The 24,221-nt window shown below is 47.2% G+C and overlaps 3 protein-coding genes and 1 pseudogene across 3 annotated transcripts; all 4 read right to left on the bottom strand.

The window, feature by feature from the left end:
- Window positions 1–326: 326 nt before the first annotated feature.
- Window positions 327–7,403, bottom strand: LOC117646352 (zinc finger protein 664-like). Its single transcript, XM_034387232.1, has 7 exons — window positions 5,515–7,403; window positions 5,262–5,420; window positions 4,898–5,005; window positions 3,800–3,907; window positions 3,513–3,573; window positions 3,108–3,443; window positions 327–850 (listed from the first exon to the last, which is right to left on the bottom strand). The coding sequence occupies exons 2-7, from the start codon at window positions 5,301–5,303 to the stop codon at window positions 327–329; spliced, it is 1,179 nt and encodes a 392-aa protein (XP_034243123.1). The 5' UTR covers window positions 5,304–5,420; window positions 5,515–7,403.
- On the bottom strand, window positions 7,372–8,301 carry LOC117646350 (annotated as a pseudogene).
- Window positions 8,302–10,682: 2,381 nt separating this feature from the next.
- LOC117646049 lies at window positions 10,683–13,204 on the bottom strand. The gene is made up of 4 exons (XM_034386702.1): window positions 12,892–13,204; window positions 12,257–12,390; window positions 11,877–12,017; window positions 10,683–11,360 (listed from the first exon to the last, which is right to left on the bottom strand). Exons 3-4 carry the CDS (start codon window positions 11,952–11,954, stop codon window positions 10,833–10,835), a joined length of 606 nt encoding a protein of 201 aa, XP_034242593.1. The 5' UTR covers window positions 11,955–12,017; window positions 12,257–12,390; window positions 12,892–13,204; the 3' UTR covers window positions 10,683–10,832.
- Window positions 13,205–16,221: 3,017 nt separating this feature from the next.
- LOC117646349 lies at window positions 16,222–23,044 on the bottom strand. The gene is made up of 6 exons (XM_034387228.1): window positions 23,015–23,044; window positions 21,251–21,338; window positions 19,277–19,410; window positions 18,497–18,640; window positions 17,084–17,267; window positions 16,222–16,235 (listed from the first exon to the last, which is right to left on the bottom strand). The coding sequence occupies exons 1-6, from the start codon at window positions 23,018–23,020 to the stop codon at window positions 16,222–16,224; spliced, it is 570 nt and encodes a 189-aa protein (XP_034243119.1). The 5' UTR covers window positions 23,021–23,044.
- Window positions 23,045–24,221: the final 1,177 nt, after the last annotated feature.

The following is a 24,221-nucleotide window of genomic DNA, read 5'->3' as shown; positions in this document are numbered from 1 at the left end:
AAGAGCGGAATGAAGTATCTTAAGACGCGCAAATTTAACAGAACCTTTTCACAAAGGATCTTAAAGTAAAGTAATGAAAGCGCTTTAACTGAGATAGAAGTCGGCACATCGCAAACATGCACAAGACAGGAGGAACGGCGAAACATGCTAGGCGTACAAAATTGGCGAACAATTCAACAAAACATTTACAAAGTAGTCTTTATCACACAAGTTACTGATTAAGTAATGATTGGCTGTAAGTGCAAGTATGAAAATTGCCAACTTTCTTGAGGTGACCAGGCTGCGAATTTCTTCCTGTGCTACTTTTACTAGTTTTGATTATCCCCTTAGTGAGTTTTCCTGTGCCTTTTTAGAACATTTGATGCGGAGAACTTCTTTCCGCACTCGTCACACTGGTGCGGCTTCTCCCCTGTGTGGATCCTCTTGTGCACGTGAAAATGGCTTGGATCAGAAAACTTTTTGCCGCACTCGTTGCACTGGTAGGGCTTCTCGCCGGTGTGGATTCTCTTGTGAACTTTAAGATGACTTGCAACAGAAAACTTTTTTCCGCACTCTTCACACTGGTGCGGCTTCTCCCCAGTGTGGATCCTCTTGTGCACATGAAGATGGCTTATATCAGAAAACTTTTTCCCGCACTCGTTGCACTGGTAGGGCTTCCTGCCGGTGTGAATCCTCCTGTGGACTTGAAGAATATTTGACCGAGAGAACTTCTTTCCGCACTCATCACACTGGTGCGGCTTCTCCCCAGTGTGGATCCTCTTGTGCACGTGAAGATGGCTTATATCAGAAAACTTTTTCCCGCACTCGTTGCACTGGTAGGACTTCTCGCCGGTGTGGATTCTCTTGTGAACTTTAAGATGACTTGCAACAGAAAACTTTTTTCCGCACTCTTCACTCTGGTGGGGTTTCTGCCCGGTGTGGATTCTCCTGTGAACTTTTAGACTAGGGGTACGCGCCGTTTAGTTTGGGCGCGTAGTAGGCGAGCGATGCGATGCGTCTGAACACATTCTTATAGGAGATGGCGAAGAATATGTGCACAATAAGGCCAGTAGAGTGTCTTCCGTCACGAATGGGCCGGAATTCATGTCATTCTCGTGATTATCTTACTGAAAACTGCAGGAAACAATGGGAAACTCAACTTTGAAATTTTGGTCACAAATTGGTAAATTTTGGGAAAAGTAAAGGTCTGGGATGAAATTGGAAGTCATTTTCGTGATCAGCACACCAAAAACTGCAGGAAACTATGTAAAACTCGACTCAAAAATTTTGGTCCAAAATTGGTAAATATTTGGAAAAGTAAAGGTCTGAGATGAAATTGGAAGTCATTTTCGTGATCAGCACACCAAAAACTGCAGGAAACTATGTAAAACTCGACTCAAAAATTTTGGTCCAAAATTGGTAAATATTTGGAAAAGTAAAGGTCTGAGATGAAATTGGAAGTCATTTTCGTGATCAGCACACCAAAAACTGCAGGAAACTATGTATAACTCGACTCAAAAATTTTGGTCCGAAATTGGTAAATATTTGGAAAAGTAAAGGTCTGGGATGAAATTGGAAGTCATTTTCGTGATCAGCACACCCAAAACTGCAGGAAACTATGTAGAACACGACTTCAAAATTTTGGTCAGAAATTGGTAAATTTTGGGAAAAGTAATGGTCTGGGATGAAATTGGAAGTCATTTTCGCAATTTCTAAGTGTGTTTCCTGTTCATTGTGTCGTAACATGAACCCTGACACTGTTACTCAGTCGAGTAACATTCAACAGCCAGCATTGAATTACTTAATACGATTCACAAATGCTTCAATTACCATTCGATATCTCCTTGTTATTGAACTTATGAATACACAATGTTATAAGTAATACCTAAAAAGCCTTTTATCTCCCTTTTATTTTAAACTAGTGGATAAAACTACATTGATTTATCTCAATTTATTAAAAAGAGACACATTTACAGGCAGGCTGATTGCAACTACTTTACGGAGAAGACCTTCTGTCAGATCCAATGAATCGTTCCATTTAATTCAATGTCGAGCCGACTTATTGCTAAACGCAAGTTAATCTTATTCATAAAGATAGTCATGATGTGATATTTAATCTTTAAAACAGTATAGCATAAGTATTTACCTAACATTCTGAATAAATTAAAAAGACAGCCAACTCAAACCATGACTGACACAAATTACCAGTTGTCGCAGACAATGTATGATGAATTTAAAAGAATCGTCTCATGAAATCATATGACCAAGTCACTGAATCGTCTCATTGAATCAGATGTCAAAGTCAAACCATGTATGCGCTACTCTCACTCACCATATAGTTATCTTTAAGGTTAGTACTATAGTAAACTTACAGCATTGCTATGAAGCCTTTCCCCAGAGTCAGTGCCAAGAGTCAGCAAAGACCATTTATTTTGGCAAGATTAGTGTCTGGTTTGTACTTTTAGATTGCATTGATCTATTTTCTAACTGTTATTGAGCAAAGCAAACAACTAAAAAGTATAATGTCTGAGAATAAAAATGGAAATACACTCTCAAAACTTAAAAAGACCAAATCATTCTTGCAATTATCAAACGATCAAACACACTCCACTGACTAAAACATTTCCCCTGTGGCGGGGGAGGGGAGGGGGCGGACGGACGGACGAAACGCATAATAATTGTCACTTTCATTTTCCGTGTTTCACTGTCTTGACACTCCGGAGGGGTTTCAATCATTCTAGAATATCGAAAAACTAAGACCGAACTCACTTCTAAGCCCTTCTCCTCTCTATTTTGTTTTATTTGCCAATGTTTTGCCAGTCCCGTATTTGAGAGCCGCGGCCGCAAGTATGAAAAATTGCTATATATGCTGCCAACCTAACCACGCTAAGAACCTAATTCAAAAAGATGTTTTGAATATTTCAAACGGTAGTAATCGTGAATATAAGATAAACTCCCCCTGTGGGACCTTTAGGGGATGTTCGGGGCAAAATTTGGTAACTATTAGTGTTGTAGTTGCTGAGAAACGTGAGCGTGTACGCTACAGACAGACAGACAGACAGACGCACGACCAGTCACTTTTTGGAGCGCCCAAACACGGCAAGGGCTCGCTGTCGCTCGCCAATTACTTGAATCGGAAAACTTCTTTCCGCACTCTTCACACTGGTAGGGCTTCTCCCCGGTGTGGCTCCTCTCGTGCCTGACAAGATCCTTTGCACTAGTGAACCCCTTGCCGCACAGCCCGCTCGAGTGCGGCCCGCCCTTGGCGTGCCTCGCCAGATGCCGCCTCAATGCCGCCTCCGCACCAAAACACTCGCCGCACTCTCCACACTTGAAGCCGCGGCGCGCCTTCCTGCCTGCCTCCCTGCGCGAGGCCTGCTCCACCGGGACTGCGTCGCCAGCCGGCACTGCCAGCGAGAAGGTCTCGGCGATGAGGAGCTGCTGGGCCTCGTCCGCAGCCACGCCTGCAACCGAGGGCACGCTGAGCCAGTCTGTCTTTGTGGAACCAAACTTTGCACCGCGCCATGCCTCACCCTGGACGTCGCTTTCCGAGTCGCCACCTCGGCAGGCCGCGCCGTGCTGTGTGTGCAGGTCCTGCGGGGAGAGCAGCGGGATGAGGCAGAGCCATGAATATCCACCTACCATCAAACGCAATACGTATAACACCGAAAAAACGGTTCCTGGTTTTCCCAGGTGTACTATGGTGAAGACCTAGGCGATTTCCAGTGAGTTTCTGGGAAAAGCAGGGACCGTTTTTATTCTGCAGATCCTGGCACACGGTAACATTTGGGAGATCCACCCAATAGCCCGGAGAACTTACCCGCTGCAGCTGGAAAAGTGGCAAACTGGGTGGAGCAGCACTAGGGCTGTCGAGGCTCCGAAGACACTCCTGGACAGAGGGCACGGCTTCCGCTGCGGCCAGCGGATCCTGCAGAAGAGACTCACTGTTTGAACCACCAAAACATCAACTGTGCCAATTATTTTCTAGTTTTTAAGGTTCTGGTACTGGTACACTACAAAATCCACTGTGTACTTAGTATACATCTATAGGAGTGTACTTGCCAGGTACACATCTATAGGAAAATACTTGCCAAGTACGCATCTATAGGAGTATACTTGGGCAAGTATACATCTATAGGAGTACACTTGGGCAAGTATACATCTATAGGAGTGTACTTGTGCAAGTATACACCTATAGGAGTGTACTTGGACCGCCTATCCGCTTTCACAAGTATACTCCTATAGGTGCATACTTGCCCAAGTACACTCTTATAGATGTGTACTTGTCAAGTATACTCCTATAGATGTATACTTGCCCAAGTATACTCCTAAAGATGCGTACTTGGCAAGTATTCTCCTATAGATGTTTACCTGGCAAGTACACTCCTATAGATGTATACTAAGTACACAGTGGATTTTGTAGTGTACCAGTACCAGAACCTTAAAAACTAGAAAATAATTGGCACAGTTGATGTTTTGGTGGTTCAAACAGTGAGTCTCTTCTGCAGGATCCGCTGGCCGCAGCGGAAGCCGTGCCGTCCGTCCAGGAGTGTCTTCGGAGCCTCGACAGCCCTAGTGCTGCTCCACCCAGTTTGCCACTTTTCCAGCTGCAGCGGGTAAGTTCTCCGGGCTATTGGGTGGATCTCCCAAATGTTACCGTGTGCCAGGATCTGCAGAATAAAAACGGTCCCTGCTTTTCCCAGAGAGCAGCGGGATGAGGCAGAGCCATCAATATCTATCCACTGGCAAACGCAATACAAAACCGAAAAAAACGGTTCCTGGTTTTCCCAGGTAGACTATGGTGAAGACCTAGGCGATTTGCAGTGAGTTCCTGGGAAAAGCAGGGACCGTTTTTACGCTGCAGATCCTGGCACACGGTAACATATGGGAGATCCACCCAACAGCCCGGAGAACTCACCCGCTTCAGCTGAAAACGGGGCAAACTGGGTGGAGCAGCACTAGGGCTGTCGAGGCTCCGAAGACACTCCTGGACAGAGGGCACGGCTTCCGCTGCGGCCAGCGGATCCTGCAGAAGAGACTCACTGTTAGAACCACCAAAACATTAACTGTGCCAATTATTATCTAGTTTTTAAGGTTCTGGTACTTGAAGTTAAATTGCAAAGCATTGAAAGTTGTGAAAAATTTACTTCATTATACGACCTGGATTTAAACTACGAACAAATTTCTGCAATGCGTTTCGAACGACGTACAACAAACTAAACTCCCTGTAAATTATTCAATGAACCGAATTATTCACCAGGTCAAGGCCGCTGGAAACCTACCCTGGCTTCCTCGTGCACGCCCGCTCCTTCCTCAGACTTCATCGTCGCAGCGTTCCAAAGAAAGGCCGCATCACCAGGGCCTTCCCGCTGCTCGGCTTCCACATTCAATTCCACAACCGTCACGTCACTGGAACTCGTCTCCCCGGAGTCTGGCACGTCCTGCTCGAGCAAACAATTGCACAACATTCAGTGGTCGCGTTAAACGTTCTGACGAAGGACTCGGGAACTCGTCGACCTGAAACTTTTCTTTTACCTGAGCTGCTCTGGATTGGCTGCCACTGTGATGCGCGCCGTGGCTGTCCAAGGACTGCGGCTGGGACAGCAGGGGACCGTGTGGACCAAAGTCGTCCACGCAAAAGGCACTCTTGGCAGCAATGCAGGGAATACCTGGAAGGCACTTGGCGTTAGAAACTCTTGGTTTTTCACACCGAATTCACAGCCTCATGCAGTACAAGCAAGCACCCGAAGCATCCAGGACCGCCACCAAAATGAGATTACGGGAGCAGTGGATTTTCATCCACAAAAGAATGCTCAGAAAAGAATCAGACACTCACAAAAACAAGCAGATGGCGTACAGTGTAAACGAAGGTAACGAAAAACGTTTACTAGTTTCTTTTAAGAAAATAAACCACGGCTACAGATGCACCAACAAATATAATTAAGTGGTAGTTATGAAGCGAAAACGTAAGTGAAAACGCTTTGTGCTTCTTCGCGTGGAATCAACCATCGAGTAAACTGCTCATTGCCGTATGGGGTTTGTGTCAGGCATCTACAATGTGCAGTGTACATGGTGACCGACGCCACGTGAAGTCGCAAGTGTTGACACTTGTTCCTGGAGTACACGACATGTTTAAAGTGAAATTTAGCTCCAGGTTCGGCCACATCGGCCCGCAGCCACGGCAGCTCCGCGGACGCACTGTCGGGCAGCGGGAGCAGGGAGCGTCCAGGGAGTGCACTGGCAGGCAGCCGCTCGAGGCGCCCCGCAACACAGTGGGCAGCGCGAGTGGCAGTGCGTCTGGCGCCTCGGCAGATTCCAACCACATCCGCCGCAGTCTGGGCGTTGCGTGCGGCGCCAAGGCGGTCATCGTTGGGGTTCCGGGCAGCAACCTCCTCCAGCGCAGCGACACCACGCAGCACGTCCGGGACCCGCGGTGGCGGCAGGGCAGCGGCACCTGCAAAGGAGGCACGGCGTCAGAACCGCTTCGAGGCGGACGGGGGTCATGAAGACAACCAAAGTGAATCTATAGTATTTCGAACTATGTGTATAAAAATTGTAAAAAGTTACAAATCGTTGTGTTAAGATAGCAGTTGTCAATATGATTTTGTTACACTCTAAGTAAGGACGATTACGTCAAACTTGAGCTTGTAGAACTCATCGTGAAGCTATAAAGCTTCAACCGTTGAGAAGCTCCGGGCTGGTAACGCCTTGCAACATACTGACCTCGTTCGAAGCAAAGAAGATGAGCAACCAGCGTGCAGCGAAAATTGATTTCAACCATCGTGTACATATAGAGTTCATTGCTGCAAGTTGTAAAATAAGGCATTTGTTTTTTGCAATCATGATGACAAGGCTACCGCTGAGCGAAGTCGACAGTTCAAAAATGGCTTTTTACTCATGGTTTAATTCACGCTATATACACAGGAAGTGCTTAATGAAGACGACATTAGAGACTTGATTTGCAATAAGTCCAAGGATACATAACATAATGGAAGAACATTCCAAGAAATATCTGGTCAACCGAAAAGACCTCGCAAGTCGTCGAGACTGTAAAAAACGATTTACTAGTTACATTTGACGCTGCAAGAGCGGAATGAAGTATCTTAAGACGCGCAAATTTAACAGAAACTTTTCACAAAGGATCTTAAAGTAAAGTAATGAAAGCGCTTTAACTGAGATAGAAGTCGGCACATCGCAAACATGCACAAGACAGGAGGAACGGCGAAACATGCTAGGCGTACAAGATTGGCAAACAATTCAACAAAACATTTACAAAGTAGTCTATATCACACAAGTTACTGATTAAGTAATGATTGGCTGTAAGTGCAAGTGTGAAAATTATCAACTTTCTTGAGGTGACCAGGCTGCGAATTTCCTCCTGTGCTACTTTAACTAGTTTTGATTATCCCCTTAGTGAGTTTTCCTGTGCCTTTTTAGATCATTTGATGCGGAGAACTTCTTTCCGCACTCGTCACACTGGTGCGGCTTCTCCCTTGTGTGGATCCTTTTGTGCACGTGAAAATGGCTTGGATCAGAAAACTTTTTGCCGCACTCGTTGCACTGGTAGGGCTTCTCGCCGGTGTGGATTCTCTTGTGAACTTTAAGATGACTTGCAACAGAAAACTTTTTCCCGCACTCGTTGCACTGGTAGGGCTTCTCGCCGGTGTGGATTCTCTTGTGAACTTTAAGATGACTTGCAACAGAAAACTTTTCTCCGCACTCTTCACACTGGTGGGGCTTCTCCCCGGTGTGGAATCTCCTGTGAACTTGAAGATTACTTGAATCGGAAAACTTCTTTCCGCACTCTTCACACTGGTAGGGCTTCTCCCCGGTGTGGGTCCTCTCGTGCCGGACAAGATCCGAAGCGCAACGAAACCCCTTGCCGCACAGCCCGCACGAGTGCGGCCCGCCCTTGGCGTGCCTCGCCAGATGCCGCCTCAATGCCGCCTCCGCACCAAAACACTCGCCGCACTCTCCACACTTGAAGCCGCGGCGCGCCTTCCTGCCTGCCTCCCTGCGCGAGGCCTGCTCCACCGGGACTGCGTCGCCAGCCGGCACTGCCAGCGAGAAGGTCTCGGCGATGAGGAGCTGCTGGGCCTCGTCCGCAGCCACGCCTGCAACCGAGGGCACGCTGAGCCAGTCTGTCTTTGTGGAACCAAACTTTGGACCGCGCCATGCCTCACCCTGGACGTCGCTTTCCGAGTCGCCACCTCGGCAGTGGGAAGTTCCGTCCAACGGGCTCTCCGTCTTCACGTCCGCGCCACCTGCAAGCAAACGCAAGGCTGGAGTTCCTGCAGGCGAGAGAGTCGCTGACCTCGACGCATGCCATTAAGCCGATCAAAAAGCCATGCAATAGCCATTGCAAACTAAAGCTACCGTCACTACCTTCACAGTGTACACCACCTGCGACATGCATAAGAACGAGATCTGCCGGCACCTTTTCTGATATCACGATTTAACCTTCCTGCGAAAGTCGATCGTGCAACCAGAAAGACTTGTTTAGAGGGCTTCATTTCCCATTCCCCACTAAGAAATGTCATGCAGTCATTTTACTAAGATAATTCCCGGTAGTCTGCAACACCAAAATTTGTATCACAGTGAAATTTGTTCGCAATGTGACGAAACGGGTCATTTCTCTTCGCCATACGTTACCACCGTTGCTACGATTCTTAGCCTTTTGTTCGTATAAGCATAAAGAAACTTTATTTTCAAAAATTCAAACACTACAAAACTACATAGGAAATAAAAAAATTAAATTAAATCCAAGTAAAATTTGACAGACATAAGTACATTAGAAAGAAAAAGTTAATATAAAACCAAAGTTAAATTGGACGACGCATAAGGCCTGGCTCATCTTTTAGAGTCTATGAGCACCGTATCATCATTCCGTTAGTGCTTTTTTGACGGTGTCGTCCTCGGACTTGAGTCAACAAATGAACGAACGCGTTTCAAGGATGGCATTTGATCCGTGAGTCATCGCGTCACATTCCGCCTGATTCCGTTGGACCAGGGGTCGGAAACGGCCTAGGGAGCGCGTGAGCCCGTGCGCCCCACCGCTGCCGACGCGCCGCGCGCGGCGGACCGCTCTGCACGGCGGTACTAAAATCGACAGAACTTTGTCAAAACTTCATCAAATCGATCAAACGAGGTCATTTTTGGATTCTACACAAAATTTCCTATCGATTACAGACAATGGTTTAGCGTTTCAAGTGTTTAAAACACGTTATTTTTCAATTATAAGTCAATTTTACCGGCAACCGACAGCCGACTTGATATTTCTCATTCGCTTAAAAAGTGATTTCTGTTTGTTTTAGGTCCATACATGCAGCGAGCCGATTGTTGGCCATAGTTTACCCTGTGGCGTGGTGTGTTTGGAATGTTGATACGACCTCTGGGGCGACCACAGTGATCCAAAACGTAACTTAGACATTTGGTACAAAATTGGTTTTTGCAACTTTGGAGGTTAAAAGCACAGCTTGTAAAAGCGCGTTTGTCATGTTCTATACGCCTAAGCCACCCAGAATTTTATTCTCTATCGCCCTGTGGTAAGGGTTTTGCGAAAGCAGATCAAACTTCAGATATCTCGCAAAAGTTCCGAAACACTACGAAAACGCCGTAACAGTACAAGCAAACGGGGGAGCTTAATGTAAACAAACTATAGCTCGGATTGAAAATCTGACACCACCACGTTGTAGCGCGGACAATTTTACAAGCCATAGTCTAAGCTCATCGCAATCGGACCATCGGTTTGAAAACAGCAGTATATATTCTAAAAGACAGATTTAACGTCGGGTTTGGTCAGGCGGCGGCAGTATGAGAAATTACTGTGGCGGCGCGCTGAACAGGGATTAAGAGATTTGCTCGCTACGTTCAAACCGATGGTCCGATTGCGATGAGCATAGACTATGGCTTGTAAAATTGTCCGCGCTACAACGTGGTGGTGTCAGATTTTCAATCCGAGCTATAGTTTGTTTACATTAAGCTCCCCCGTTTGCTTGTACTGTTACGGCGTTTTCGTAGTGTTTCGGAACTTTTGCGAGATATCTGAAGTTTGATCTCCTTTCGCAAAACCCTTACCACAGGGCGATAGAGAATAAAATTCTGGGTGGCTTAGGCGTATAGAACATGACAAACGCGCTTTTACAAGCTGTGCTTTTAACCTCCAAAGTTGCAAAAACCAATTTTGTACCAAATGTCTAAGTTACGTTTTGGATCACTGTGGTCGCCCCAGAGGTCGTATCAACATTCCAAACACACCACGCCACAGGGTAAACTATGGCCAACAATCGGCTCGCTGCATGTATGGACCTAAAACAAACAGAAATCACTTTTTAAGCGAATGAGAAATATCAAGTCGGCTGTCGGTTGCCGGTAAAATTGACTTATAATTGAAAAATAACGTGTTTTAAACACTTGAAACGCTAAACCATTGTCTGTAATCGATAGGAAATTTTGTGTAGAATCCAAAAATGACCTCGTTTGATCGATTTGATGAAGTTTTGACAAAGTTCTGTCGATTTTAGTACCGCCGTGCAGAGCGGTCCGCCGCGCGCGGCGCGTCGGCAGCGGTGGGGCGCATGGGCTCACGCGCTCCCTAGGCCGTTTCCGACCCCTGGTTGGACGCGCAGACACGCTAAGACAGCCAGACAATTCAAAGTACCTATACAGTTCAAAATACATCGCATACAATACTGGTAAACATGTTTGACGATACAGAAGGATCACACATTTTATTCTCTTGTATAATTTAGAAGCGTGGCGCAAACGTGATTGCCGCACAAATTCGCACGTAATTTTTCCTCAAAGCTGCGCGATTCTAAGCGGTTACAAAAATGCACATTGAGACGGCGAGTCTAGAGATATTCCCACGGAACCCGGTCACAGTCTTTGCACTGCACCAGGGCGCCTGGCAGTGTGCGACGCGCCTTGGCTAGCTGTCCAGGGCAGCCAGAGGGTTGGTGGTGGCCTGAACTCCACAGCACGAGCCGCGAGAGGCGGAGGTCGCACTTGAAGAGCACTTTGAAAGGCTTCGCCTTGGGCTTCGCCCCCGACTTGGCACCGCGACTCACGTCCAGCCACAGCACTCGGAGCGACGCGGCGTGGGCCTGCAGCAGCGACACCAGGGCGGGCTGGGGCAGTCCGCTCACCCTGAGCCACTCGAGGCTGCCGTGCGGCAGGGCGGGCAGCGCGAGCCGAGTCGAACTAGACGCGATCAAATACATCCGCCGCAGCCGCGGCATGGCGTGCACGGTGCGAAGGTGCTCCTCTCGGGGCATCGACACGAAAAGCTCCTCCAGCGTCGGGGCGGCGCGACGCAGCACCTCGAGGGTCCAGGCAGGGTCCACGTCGCAGCGGCAGCGAATGTGCTTCAACCGCCGCGCCTGCACGAACAGCAAGCAGTCAACGGGAGAGCTCCAAGGAGTAACGAATTATGGGCCAGAGTTAAAATCGGGCTTAGGAAAACTGGAAGCGGGCTGAGTTTTTCAAAACATCCCACGACTAACTGCAATGTCCAGTTTGGCCCATTCGACCCTTTCCCAGCACCCGGGGGATCGAAAGTTGAGTCCCAGAGACGAAATCGATCTCTTTTCCTCTTACCGGCTGATCAAGGCATTAATGCAAAGAAACCGAAGTGCGGGTGGGGGGAATCGAATGTACGCACTCAATTCTTGAGGACACTTCTATGAATAATTGTGCATGCACAGTACGTACATAAAGGTGGGTATAAAATGAACACAGTGATGCATAATATTGACACCTTACATTTGTGTCTGTACATTCATAGTTATGCATAACAGATTCATAACTACCCATTAAAACAGTCCACAAGAGTTGAAGTAATGACGGAAGTAACGGTACAGAATGACCATCGTCTGCGAACAACCCGAAAAACTCACCCCTGGTTGCCCCATCCGTTCCAACGTGGCCGCCTTTTCCTCCTGCCGAGTCCCCGGTGCAGCCGTGCAGAGGTCCATCAAGTCCAGGCTCTCGACGCACTGCAGGGCAGACGGCGTGCCTTCCGCTGCGGCGTGCGAATCCTGCAGAAGGGACAGCCACTGACACAAATTCGTATTGCACCCCTCCCTGCGCGGAGCAATGTTCAAATTGCGAAGAATTCGGCTTCCTTGGAAGTGTCAGAAGAATCCGTAACGGGAATAAAATGGCCTGCAGCGTTCTGAAGTAAGTGTCAGCAATAATGAGATTCTGCGCACATTCTTCGCAGCCGAGTTCTTTGCAAGGTTCCAACGAGTGCTTTGCAAGGTTCCACGATACCCACCCTGGCTTCGCTCACGCCTGCCTCTTCACAGTGGACAGGCAATCGGGACGCGAGAAGCGGGCTGCGGGGTCCAAAGTTGGCCACGCTGAAGATACTCCTGACTGCAATGCGGGCGGCAGGGGCGCTAGGACCACCTGAAAGACACTTGACGTTACAAACGCTTGGTTTTAAATGCCTCCATCACGCAGACGCATGCAGGACTGCCACCGAATTCGGAAAACTGGAGCAACAGAGTCCCATGCACACACGCATGCGTAAAAAATATCAGTCACGCACAAAAAAAGCGGAGCGGAAATCAGTGCAATCTTAAGTGAATGAGAAGAATCTCGTTTGTTAAAAAATACAAACAAGAAGCCATTTGCAACCAAAAAAATAAATAACGAGAGGTTCTGAAGTAAAATCCTAAGTGAAAACGCTTTGTGTTTCTTCGCGTGGAATCAACCATCGAGTAGACTGCTCATTGCCGAATGGGGTTTGTGTCAGGCATCTGCAATGTGCAGTGTACATGGTGGCCGACGCCACGCGAAGTCACACGCGTTGACACTTATTCCTAGAGCGCACGATATGCCCGAAGTTAAATTTAGCTCCAGGTTCGGCCCCATCGGCCCGCAGCCACGGCAGCTCCGCGGACGCACTGTCGGGCAGCGGGAGCAGGGAGCGTCCAGGGAGTGCACTGGCAGGCAGCCGCTCGAGGCGCCCCGCAACACAGTGGGCAGCGCGAGTGGCAGTGCGTCTGGCGCCTCGCCAGATTCCAACCACATCCGCCGCAGTCTGGGCGTTGCGTGCGGCGCCAAGGCGGTCATCGTTGGGGTTCCGGGCAGCAACCTCCTCCAGCGCAGCGACACCACGCAGCACGTCCGGGACCCGCGGTGGCGGCAGGGCAGCGGCACCTGCAAAGGAGGCACGGCGTCAGAACCGCTTCGAGGCGGACGGAGGCCATGAAGGCAACCAAAAAGAATCTATAGTATTTCGAACTCTGTGTATAAAAATTGTAAAAAGTTACAACTTGTTGTGTTAAGATAAGTTGTCAATATGATTTTGTTACACTCTAAGCAGGGGGTGGCAACAGCCTAGTGCGCGCGTGAAGCTATGCGCGCCGCTCGGGCCGGCAAGGAGCGGCCGGGCGGCTGGGCCGCGCGGCCGAACCAAATTAAACAGAACTTTGTCAAAACTGCATCGAACTGAGTAAACGAGGTCATTTTTAGATTCTACGCAAAATTTCCTATCCGTGAGTGACAATGGAATGGACTTTTGGATATGTGAAACAGTTCTAAAATCAATTTGAAAACCAAATTTACGGCACCAGACAGCCGACTTGAAGTTTCCCTTTCACTAAAAAAGCTATTTCCGTTCGTTTTAGGTCCATACATACAGCGAGCCGATTGTTGGCCACTATTTTCCGGGTTGCGTGGTACACTTGGAACGCCAATACGACTTCTGTAGCAGAAATGCCGATCCAAAAACTAATTTCCATTTTTGGTCCAAAATTGTATTTTGCAACTTTGGAGGTTAAAAGCACAGTTTGAAATAGGTTTCTCAGCATTGTCAACCTCACTAAGCAACCCAGAATTCAATTCTCTATCGCCCTGCTGTGTCGGATTTGCAAAAGGAGGTCAAACTTCTAATTGAAACGAAAAGGCCCGAAGCGCTGCGAAACCGCCAAAACAGTTCAAGTATTTTGTGGAGCTTAATGTGTGAAAAATATTTCTCAGATTGTAAATCCAACCACACCACCTTGTAGGCCAGTCAATTCTACAGCTCCATGGTAAGTTTCATCGCAATCGGAGACCAAGAGTGAAGGCGATTAGTTTGATGACAGCATTCAATATTCGGCAACTATGACGACATACCCGCCGCAGCGATTTCTCATACTTGGGCTGCGTGACCCGACTCGTCGCCAAGCCCAAGCGTCGTCTGCCTTTTGAAATATCTTTGAAGCATTCAAACCAATCAACCGATTGTGATGAAACTTGACGGGGGCATGTAGAATTGTCCGCTCTACAACGTGGTGAAGTCAGATTTGCGATACGACACCTAGTTTCTTCAAGTGAAGCTTTACCAAATACGTGTACTTTTAGGGTTAGTTTGCAGTGTTTTAAAACTAATTCGAAATGTGAAAACTGAAACGTCCGTTTGAAAAACCGTTACCACAGGGCGATAGAGAATTAAATTCTGCGTGGTATAGGCTATTGCAGAACGATAAACAAGTGCGAAAGAGCTACGAAAAATATTCCCAAAGTCAGTCTAACTGCTTTTGGTCTAATTTTGCAAATTACATTATGGGCCACCGTGACCGTCACAGATGTCGTATCGGCATTCCAGTATGCTTACGCAATAGGGGAAGTGGAGGCCAACAATCGGCTCGCTGCATGTATGGACCTAAAACGAACGGAAATCACTTTTTTCGTCGTTGCAAAATATTGAATTGGCTAAAATTGCCGGTAAATTTGATTATAAATTGAGATTTAACATTTTGAACGGGTCTAAAACTGTAAACCATGACTACATACAAATAGGAAATTTTGTGTAGATGCTGAAAATGACCTGGGTTTTTCAATTTGATGAAGTTTTGATGAAGTTATGTTGATTTTAGTGACACCGTGCACAGTGGTCGGCCGCGCGTCGCTCGCCGGCCCGAGCGGGGAGCATCGTTTCACGCGCCGCCTAGGCCGTTGCCACCCCCTGATTTGGGTGACGAGCCCGCGGTGACCAAATTTTGGGCAGTCATAAAATCGTCGCCCAAATTTGGGTAACGCCGTCGGCGACGCCGCAAGGTCCCCGATGACGCTCTTCCGGGGCCACCACGATGACCCAGTGTGGCGTTGAGGCCTCCGGTCATCTTGGTGGCCCCGGAGGGACGCCATCGGGAACCTCACGGCGTCGCCGACGGCGTTACCCAAGTTTGGGCGACCAAACGCCTGTTACCAAATTTCGGGTGACGAATTTTTCGTCACCAAAATTTGGGCAACGAAGTTGCATCACCCATTTAAAGGGTGATGGTGGTGACCAATTCATTCTCGGTGTGGCCTTTTTCCAGGAGCCACCTTAAAAACAACATGTTGAAGTAAGGGCGACTTTTCGCTTGAAACCATCCATCGAGTCAACTGCTCACAACCAGGGTTTCATGTCAGGCACCTGCAATGTGCAGTGTACATGGTGGCTGACAACACGCGAAGTGCCAACTGCTGACACTTAATCCGTCAGTGCACGATATGTTTAAAGTTAAATTTAGTTCCGGGTTCGGCCACAGCAGCTCCAGGTTCCAACCACATCCGCCGCAGTCTGGGCGTTGCGTGCGGCGCCAAGGCGGTCATCGTTGGGGTTCCGGGCAGCAACCTCCTCCAGCGAAGCGACACCACGCAGCACGTCCGGGACCCGCGGTGGCGGCAGGGCAGCGGCACCTGCAAAGGAGGCACGGCGTCAGAACCGCTTCCAGGCGGACGGAGGTATGCTGCCTTCCAAGTAGTTAGAAGTTTATCCACATTTTAACAATGTTGTTACGGTTAACACACACAAATTGTCGTTAAAAAGGGACACTATTCAAATGATTTTAGATAACTTAAATGCACTTAAAAAGCTCAACTTCAGTATACTTACAACTAGAGGAACATCAATCTCAAACTTATGTTAATGCTTCTTCGGTTGAGAAGCTCGGGGGGGGGGGGCGCCTTCCATAACGCAGTTCTAGTTCCTTTAAAAAAGAAATGAAGAAGACAACAGCGCAGAGAAAACTGTGACCAAATAAAGAACGGTTATGGTGAAGTTAGAATACGAGGTGCTCCATGTGGTGTCAAGCATCGAGTAAACTGCTCATTGCTGTGTTTTATGTCAGGCATCAGCAATTTGCAGAGTACAAGGTGGCTGACGCAACGCGAAGTAAGATTAGTGACACTGATATGTATTATGAGAGGAAACGATGTTTAGAAGGTTAAGGTACCGCTACCGCCATTAAAATGGGGGAACTTTTATGTATAGTACACTGAGATTTTATTAGCAATAAGCAAAACAGCACAAAAACTAAAACTGAAGAGAAACACGTTTTGAGAGAAAAAGGGTGAGGCTAAAAGGCCCAGCCAGTCTTCGGGAGTCCACATGTCGCACGATTACACTCCGTCATGCTTTACATTCTAACGCCGGACACAGAAGGACGCTCAGACACCCTACGCAGCCAGACCGGACTGCCATTCCACGAATAAGTCGAGTTCTATTTGTTAGGAAGCGAGTTTTGTCGCGTTCCCTTGCGTGTGATATCACATTCGTCTGAGAGTCGATCCACGTTCAGACGAATGTGACGAACACAATCAAACGAACGCGACAAAATAGACGCTGTTACGAATTCGACGCCCGGTCCGTTGAATCACACAGTGAGAGCGCGCACGTCGCTCCGCTGCCGAATTCCGGATCAGCCACAAACGCTCGTATGGTCCTCTCCCGCGACTTGCAGCTACGCCACTGTCGGGCGCGAAGCGTACTAGAAGTCTTCCTTCTCCACCTTGTTGCACTTCTGGCACAGCACCGCGGCGCCGGGCAGCGCGTTGAGCACGGCCAGCACCTCCCTGGAGCACGCCAAGTAGGAGTGGAAGTCGGCCGGGGGGCACAGCACGACCCGCGGCACGCCCAGGCCGCTCTGGCGCAGCACGTCGCTGGCTCTGGGGCCCAGCGTGCGCGTGCCCAGCCACAGCACGTCCAGTGTGGCGGCGTGCGCCCGCAGCAGCGACAGCAGTGTGGGCCGCGCCAGCCCGTCCGCCCGCAGCCACCGCAGCCCGCCCGCGTGCTGCAGCGCGCCCAGCACCACGGGCTGCCTCGGCTCGGGCGGCGCCGCGGCACCGGAGTCGTCCACGTGGTCCAGCAACTCCAGGCGGCCCAGTCGCGGCATCGCGTGCAACGCCCGCAGGTGGTCTGCCCGAGGGTCCCGCACGGAGGCCTCCTCCAGCCGCGGGGCGGCGGCTCGCAGCACCTCCAGCACCCAGGCAGGGTCGCGGTGGCAACGCACGTTGGTCAAGCGGCGAACCTGCACACCGGGAAGGACGAAGACGTCAAGGAACAGGGACTGCAGTGCACGCTCAACGTACAAATTATTCTTAGTAAAAGGTCTACGAAGAATCGCTTCGTAATACGAAGAAAATAAAGGCATTGTCAAATCTACGAAAATATTGCTTCGTATTATGAAGCAAAATCCTTTGTAATATGAAGCAATTCTACAAGGCCTTTACTTTCTTTGTAGTTATGAAACAAATGCTTTGTAGGCTTTAAAGAGTGTGCAGTTTGTTATACGAAATGTTAGTGCCTTAGTTATTACGTAATTTCTTTGAAAACTAATGATATGCTCAAATTCTTTCGTTATACCAAGCTACTTTTGTTTGTAACGTCTAAAATTGATCCAGGAAGCGGAAGGAGGGAATATCTCAACTTATCTCTAATTTAAGTTTTCATTTTCATGTTGTGCCTTATGCTGGTTTACATCATTGCACCAAATTATTTGACTGAACTCCCAGCACTTTCAGAGGAAAATCCACATTGAAAAGGATATAACCCAACATGACGGTTTTTACGTTCTAGATTTAGCGGAAAATGAAAACTAATTGACCCACATGACTCCATTGAAAATAATGTCAATAGGAGATAATTCAACTTGCAATTTTATAAATCTAGCGTCAAAAGAGTCGAGTCAACTTAAGCCCTGTACAGTTAAAGAACTGCAATGGATAATAGTACCAAGTCCAAAATATACACGCACTCTAACAAACAAGTAACAAGCACTCTCTACTGACTGTAGCTCCACTTGACTTATCTCCAAATTACACTCTGTTTAGGAAATACACACTGAGATGACTCAGTTTTCCATGTAAACGGAAATAGTTTAGTCACAGAAACCCTCTACGGAATGACCTGCAACTTTTGATGTTTTTCCCTAAATTCAACTCATGTCCTTGAACTTGTTATCATCTATAACACTCATTTGTTCAGTTTTAGTTTTCCCTGCTGTCAGTTTTTTTTTGTTTCCCCTGAAAAACGGCCAAAATGGAGTTATCCCCTTCTTCCGCTTCCTAAATAGTAAGCTTAGGAGCAGTTCAGGACGCCAGAAACGCGTTGCGCCGTTTCCCAGGCGGCCCATAGGTACAAATTGCCTTTAAGTAATGCGTTCAAATTTCTACGCGAAGCACGTATGCGCAAAATCACGTGAGGCCACGTACTCAAGTGTCCGAAGGGAATTTAGAGTACGGACAAGAGAGAACTCACCCCTCGCTGCCGCAAGCGTTGCAGTGTGGCTGCCTTCTCCTCCCGTCGTTCTTCCGGCGTCGCCTCCCAAAGATCCTTCAGGTCGAGCTCTTCAATGCACTCCTGCTGGGCTGGAGGCGTGGCTGCCACTGTGGGCTGCGGTTCCTGCGGTCAGAAAAGGGGAGCTGAGTACTGGAACCGACATGAACACGTCACATTAAATGTGTTTGTACAAATTTTGTACGAGACATCACAGTTTTTCGTGTACACGAACTTTTCGTACAAATTTGTGCAAAATTTTGTACAATTTTGTACAAAAATGGCGAAAAATGTGCAGTTTTTCGTACGAAAATTGTACGAAAATTTCGTGTGCACAAAAAAACAGTGATGTCTAGTACAAAATTGTAAGCAGAACAAAAACCGGAAAGAGTAACCTACAGCAACCAATTGGCAGGTTGAAACGAGTTTAAATCATAAAATAAACTCTGCGTAAAAAACAAATTTGCGACTTGAGGGGTCTGTTTTCGGTTCTCCATTTAACCTATTCCTCGTCACACTAAATGTTTTGATACAAAATGTGCACGAGACATTCCAATCTTTAGTGTACACTGACTTTTCGTACAAACGTATACAGAATTTTGTACCATTTTGTGCAACACTGGCGAAAAATGTGCAGTTTTTCGTACGAAAATTGTTCGAAAATTTCGTGAGCACAAAACATTGTGATGCCTCGTACAAAATTGAGCATAGCATTTAGTGAGTTCACACCCACGCTCCGGTATGGAAGAGACTGAAACCCACCTTCCTCTTCACCATGATTACTTTTCCAGGTTGGGCGAGGGACTTGGGTACCAGAAGATAGTGGAATTGTCCAGAGTTGTCGTGGCGAAGGGACGCCTTGACGATGACATGTCCTGCAGTCGCGGCGGCAGCACCTGGAAGGAAACCAGAATTAGTACCGCAGGGGCAGAAAGGTTCCACCAACACCAACGTGCCCGCGCCTCCAGGACCGTCACCGATAGGAAACCAGTCAAGACCATTCAAGCTGGAGGAGCAAGAAACAACCCTTTCCCATTTACATCAAAAGCAGCCAAAATACCAGCCTCATCGCGGGGGAAACGGTTACTGAATACACATCGCTAGGTGAGCATAGCCCGATAATATATGACTGCCCTGTTTGTTTCGAGAAAATTAATCGACTAGCCTGTAGCGCGATGATACAAAAACATGAGAAAACGTAAGTGGAAACAGTTGGTACTAGACGTGGAAGCAATCATCAAGTATACTGCTTATTCTGCTTACGGTGTAAATGTCAGGCCTCAGCAAAAATAAGTGGCGTACACGATGAACGCAGCCACGCGAAGTCTGATGTAAACACTTATGCTACTCGACATTTCAGTATACAATATAACGGTAACATGGACGGGCCCATAAATCGAATTTTTGACAGTACATTACAAAATTGACCCAACAATCAGTGTACAATATAACGGTAACATGGACGGGCCCATAAATCGAATTTTTGACAGTACATTACAAAATTGACCCAACAATACCACACGAGATTGATACAATTCAACTAAAATTAATGCGGCAATACTACAGCACAAAATAAATAGAACAATGGGTTCAAAATTAACTTGACAATACAACAATAAAGCATCAAAGTGATACAATAAAATACACGGAAGCTAGTAAAAACGTCTTGTGCATGAAGTCTTGGATCGAGAGTCATTCCCACGCCGCTCAGGCACACTCTAGGCACTGCACCAAGGCGCCTCCGGAGCTCAAAACACGTTCGGAATTTCGACAGCGTCGTCCGCCGGTTTCCTGGCCCACTGTACGGCGGCACAACGCAGCACTTGAAAGGCCCCGGCACACTGCAAGAAATAACCACAACAAAAGTACACAAATTTCTGGCAATTTTTTAATCAGGAATTTATTTTACTTTTGAAGTACAATTGTTGTACAAAGTACAATGGAACCGGCAAGACGAGTCCATAGGGCGAGCCTGAGCACACGGAGAGGCGTAACGAGCAGAGCATTGCGTGACACATTGCATAGAGCAGAGGGAAAATAGGGTACTTTCGTAGATCCTGAACCGGAAGCAAGCAGACCAGCAGACGCCAAATTAGCCGGAAACTAACCTCTCTTCGGATCTAAAACTATAGCCGAGCTGTACAAATATTGCTCGCGAAACACATTTGCACTGCAAACAATTATCAAACGACTGTTTATGTTCAAGTGTGGCCGATACGTTAAACTAACGTCTCTTTCCCATGTCAAGTTTGGATCTACTTCCGCCAACATGGCGTCTGTGTGCTTCCGGTTCAGGGATCTACGAAAGTACCCTATTCGACGGACGTTATAACAAACTGGTGAATCAAACGCAAAACAAAAAGTGTCGTTTGAGCGTGAACGATTTTTGCCCCTGGAACGGTGTGAATCGTTTAATGCCCTTGGGCATGGCGAGAATTGCTGAAGGACACTTACAGGCATAGTTTGAATGCCCTTCCAAAGGCATTAACGATTCACGCTCTTCAAGTACGTGAAAGACTGTTTAATCCCTTAAGGGCGTTGTTATAGAGCTTATGAAAACCAGTGCAAATACTGGCAAATACTTTAATGCTAGCAAGTTATGAGTGGCTTGGCAGGAACGTGCATTGCACTGAAACTGCAGTGTTGCAGTATCCTCACCTCAGCCACAAGCACTCACCCTCAATTGCTCGTACACGCCTGATGTTGGCTTCTCTTCTGTCCTGAGGTCGTCTCTACCTGAGAGGTTCAAGTCGAACTCCTGAGTACGCTCTTCATCTGCGTCAGGCACTGCGACACTTGCAGTCAGTCTTACGCCGAATCCATCCTGTGGCACAACGGAGCATTAGATGAATTGGGCATGCTGGAAAACCGAATTGTGGTTTCATGAAGACTTTGAGATCAAGCGCAGAGATGGGATAAGGGCGGAGAAGATGCAAACCAGAAGTCGAAACAAAATAGAACGCACAGTAAAACCTATACAAAAAAACGTTTGAAACAAAAAATGAAGGCATTGTGAAATCCACCACACTCTTAAAACCTTACGAAGTATTTTGAGCATACATATAACAAATTACAATACTTTGTTATACGAAGAAATAGTTCGTAAATTACGAAGTATTTTCTTTGTAAGCTTACGAATGCTCAAAATACTTTGATATACAAACTACTTTTCATAGTAAGGCCCAAAATAGTTTGTAAGGTTTTCTCAGTGCAGTACCGGTAATGCTACAAGGTAGGTATACGCCAGACCGCGTCTTGTCGTAACAGGCTTCGCGATATCTCGCGGCCTGTTCCTCCAATCCGCGCCTGGCGTACCTACCTTGGCCTGCGGCGCTAGCCTGCCTTCGGCAGGCATTGACTTGTCCATCGTCGGTTACTTCTTACGTGTTGCATGCTGGGGGGCTCCGCCCCCCAGACCCCCCTTTATTCTAGAAAGAGTTGCTTCATCTACAGATAACACGATCTTGACCCTTGTAACTTTTTAACTTGTCGAGGCTGGGGGGCTCCGCCCCCCAGACCCCCCTTTCTTCAAGACAGAGGTGATCTACCTGCAGAAAACTCGATTTTTTGCCGTTTTTTAGGTGTTTTTCGGCTATAAAAACTGAACTAGTTGAGCTAGGATAGTGAAATTTCGCGTGTGCCGAGCCAAGAATATACCTAATAAGCCTGCAAAATCTCAGCCAGATCGGCCGAGCCGTTCAGGAGGAGTAGTGTACACACACAGACAGACAGACAGACAGACAGACGGACAGACAAAACTTTTCAACCGCACTGGAGTAACAGGCTTCGCTATCGCTCAGCCAATAATGGGCTATTCCAGTGCCGGGAAGAGAGGAAGGAAAGAAGAACACAACTTCCGTCCCCATGTCTGCGGGAGGTTCAGAGGGACAGCGGAAGGCAGCGTAACGTTACGCAAGATACTTCCAATAAGACAGCACATTTACCGATACGGGTAAGTAATGTGGTTCTCTGAGAAACTTTGCGCAGCGTTACGCGGTGGTAGGTTCTGTCCCAGCGTAACGCTGCGCACACTGAAAACTCTACAAAGAACTGCTCTTTGTAGTACAAAGAAAACGCAGCCTTCGCAGCCTGCGAAGGAAATCGTTTGTAATACGAACGATTTTCTTTGAAATACAAAGGAAAAATTCTTCGTGGCCAACGAAGAACTTCTTCGCAGCCTGCATACATACATTAAATAGGGTACTTTCGCAGATCCCTGAACCGGAAGCACACAGACGCCATGTTGGCGGAAGTAGATCCAAACTTGACATGGGAAAGAGACGTTAGTTTAACGTATCGGCCACACTTGAACATAAACAGTCGTTTGATAATTGTTTGCAGTGCAAATGTGTTTCGCGAGCAATATTTGTACAGCTCGGCTATAGTTTTAGATCCGAAGAGAGGTTAGTTTCCGGCCAATTTGGCGTCTGCTGGTCTGCTTGCTTCCGGTTCAGGATCTACGAAAGTACCCTATAGGAGAGCACATTTCAGAAGCACAACCAGCATAGTCGACCCAGCCCAAGGTCTCGCTTCCGGTGACCGTTAAGGGGAGGTTCTGGTGAAAATGCTATTTTCTCCTAAATAGGTCCCACTGTGAAAATTTGTTAAAAATTTGATGTCTTATCAAGTATTTATTAAAATTTTTCATTGGGGAGGCACATTCTATGCCCTGAACCCAGTCGCAGAGCCTTTTTCTCCCATTTAGGCTATAACTTTAAAAATCTTCTTGCGCATACTATTTTGTCGTAAAAGGTTGGCTTAGACATTTTTCACTTCTTCGATTCATTTTTTTAAAATGCCGGCATGCCCATCTCAAAATGTCAATTGCATTTTTATTCGCAAGCTTTCTAACCAAGCATTTCACTAAAATTGATCAAAAATGTACAAAATAGACAAATTTTAGGGACTTTTCAGCTTAAAAAGCTAATAATTAATAATATAATGGAACTTTCGAGCTATGCATGCCGGAATCTTTTGAAAATGAGTCGAAGTGAAAAATGTCAAGGTCAACCTTTTACGACAAAATAGTATGCGCAAGAAGATTTTTAAAGATACAGCCAAAATAGGGTCAAAAAGACTCTTCGACTGGGTTTACAGCCTGGCATGTGCCTTCAAAAGTGAAATTTTAGTCTCCCCAATGAAAAATTTTATATTCCGAACAAATCATGACTGAAGGATCCATTTGGAAAATGGCAAGATTTTCACCAGAACCTCCCCTTAAAACTGCCATGTCCACCCCGAAAGGCCTCCCGCACCAGCCGCCGCGCTCCCCCCGGCCCTGTGGAAGGGGCATTTGGATCGGTCGCAAGAAGCGAGACCGAGACCTTTGGCTGGGTCTGCTATAAATAAGGGTAAAGCAAGAGTTTACCTGTGAAATGTAGCATAATGTTACGCTAGGAGACGAGGTGGGAGGATTCTGGCCCAGCGTAACGCCGCGTTACAATGAGGACGGGGCACGAGGGGGAAATCATTCTTAAAAACTGTGACCCGACTACTCCCTATTACGTTCTATTACGCTATTACAGAAGGCTTATTACGCTCGAAAATATCCAGATTTAGTCTAAAATCGGACCCTAATTAGGGAAAATCTTTAAAAATTTGGCTATTACGCTATTACTATTACGCGTAATACTAGGAATCGGTGACCCGACTATTACGCGAGTGATTTCCCCCTCGACGGGGCACGAAAGTGTCCCTAAGTGCGTAA

The sequence above is a fragment of the Thrips palmi genome, unplaced genomic scaffold (assembly GCF_012932325.1).
Source record: "Thrips palmi isolate BJ-2018 unplaced genomic scaffold, TpBJ-2018v1 HiC_scaffold_19, whole genome shotgun sequence".
In the NCBI taxonomy this organism is placed as follows: domain Eukaryota; kingdom Metazoa; phylum Arthropoda; class Insecta; order Thysanoptera; family Thripidae; genus Thrips; species Thrips palmi.
Note: the sequence above shows the minus strand (reverse complement) of the source record. Positions and strands in the feature narration are given on the sequence as shown.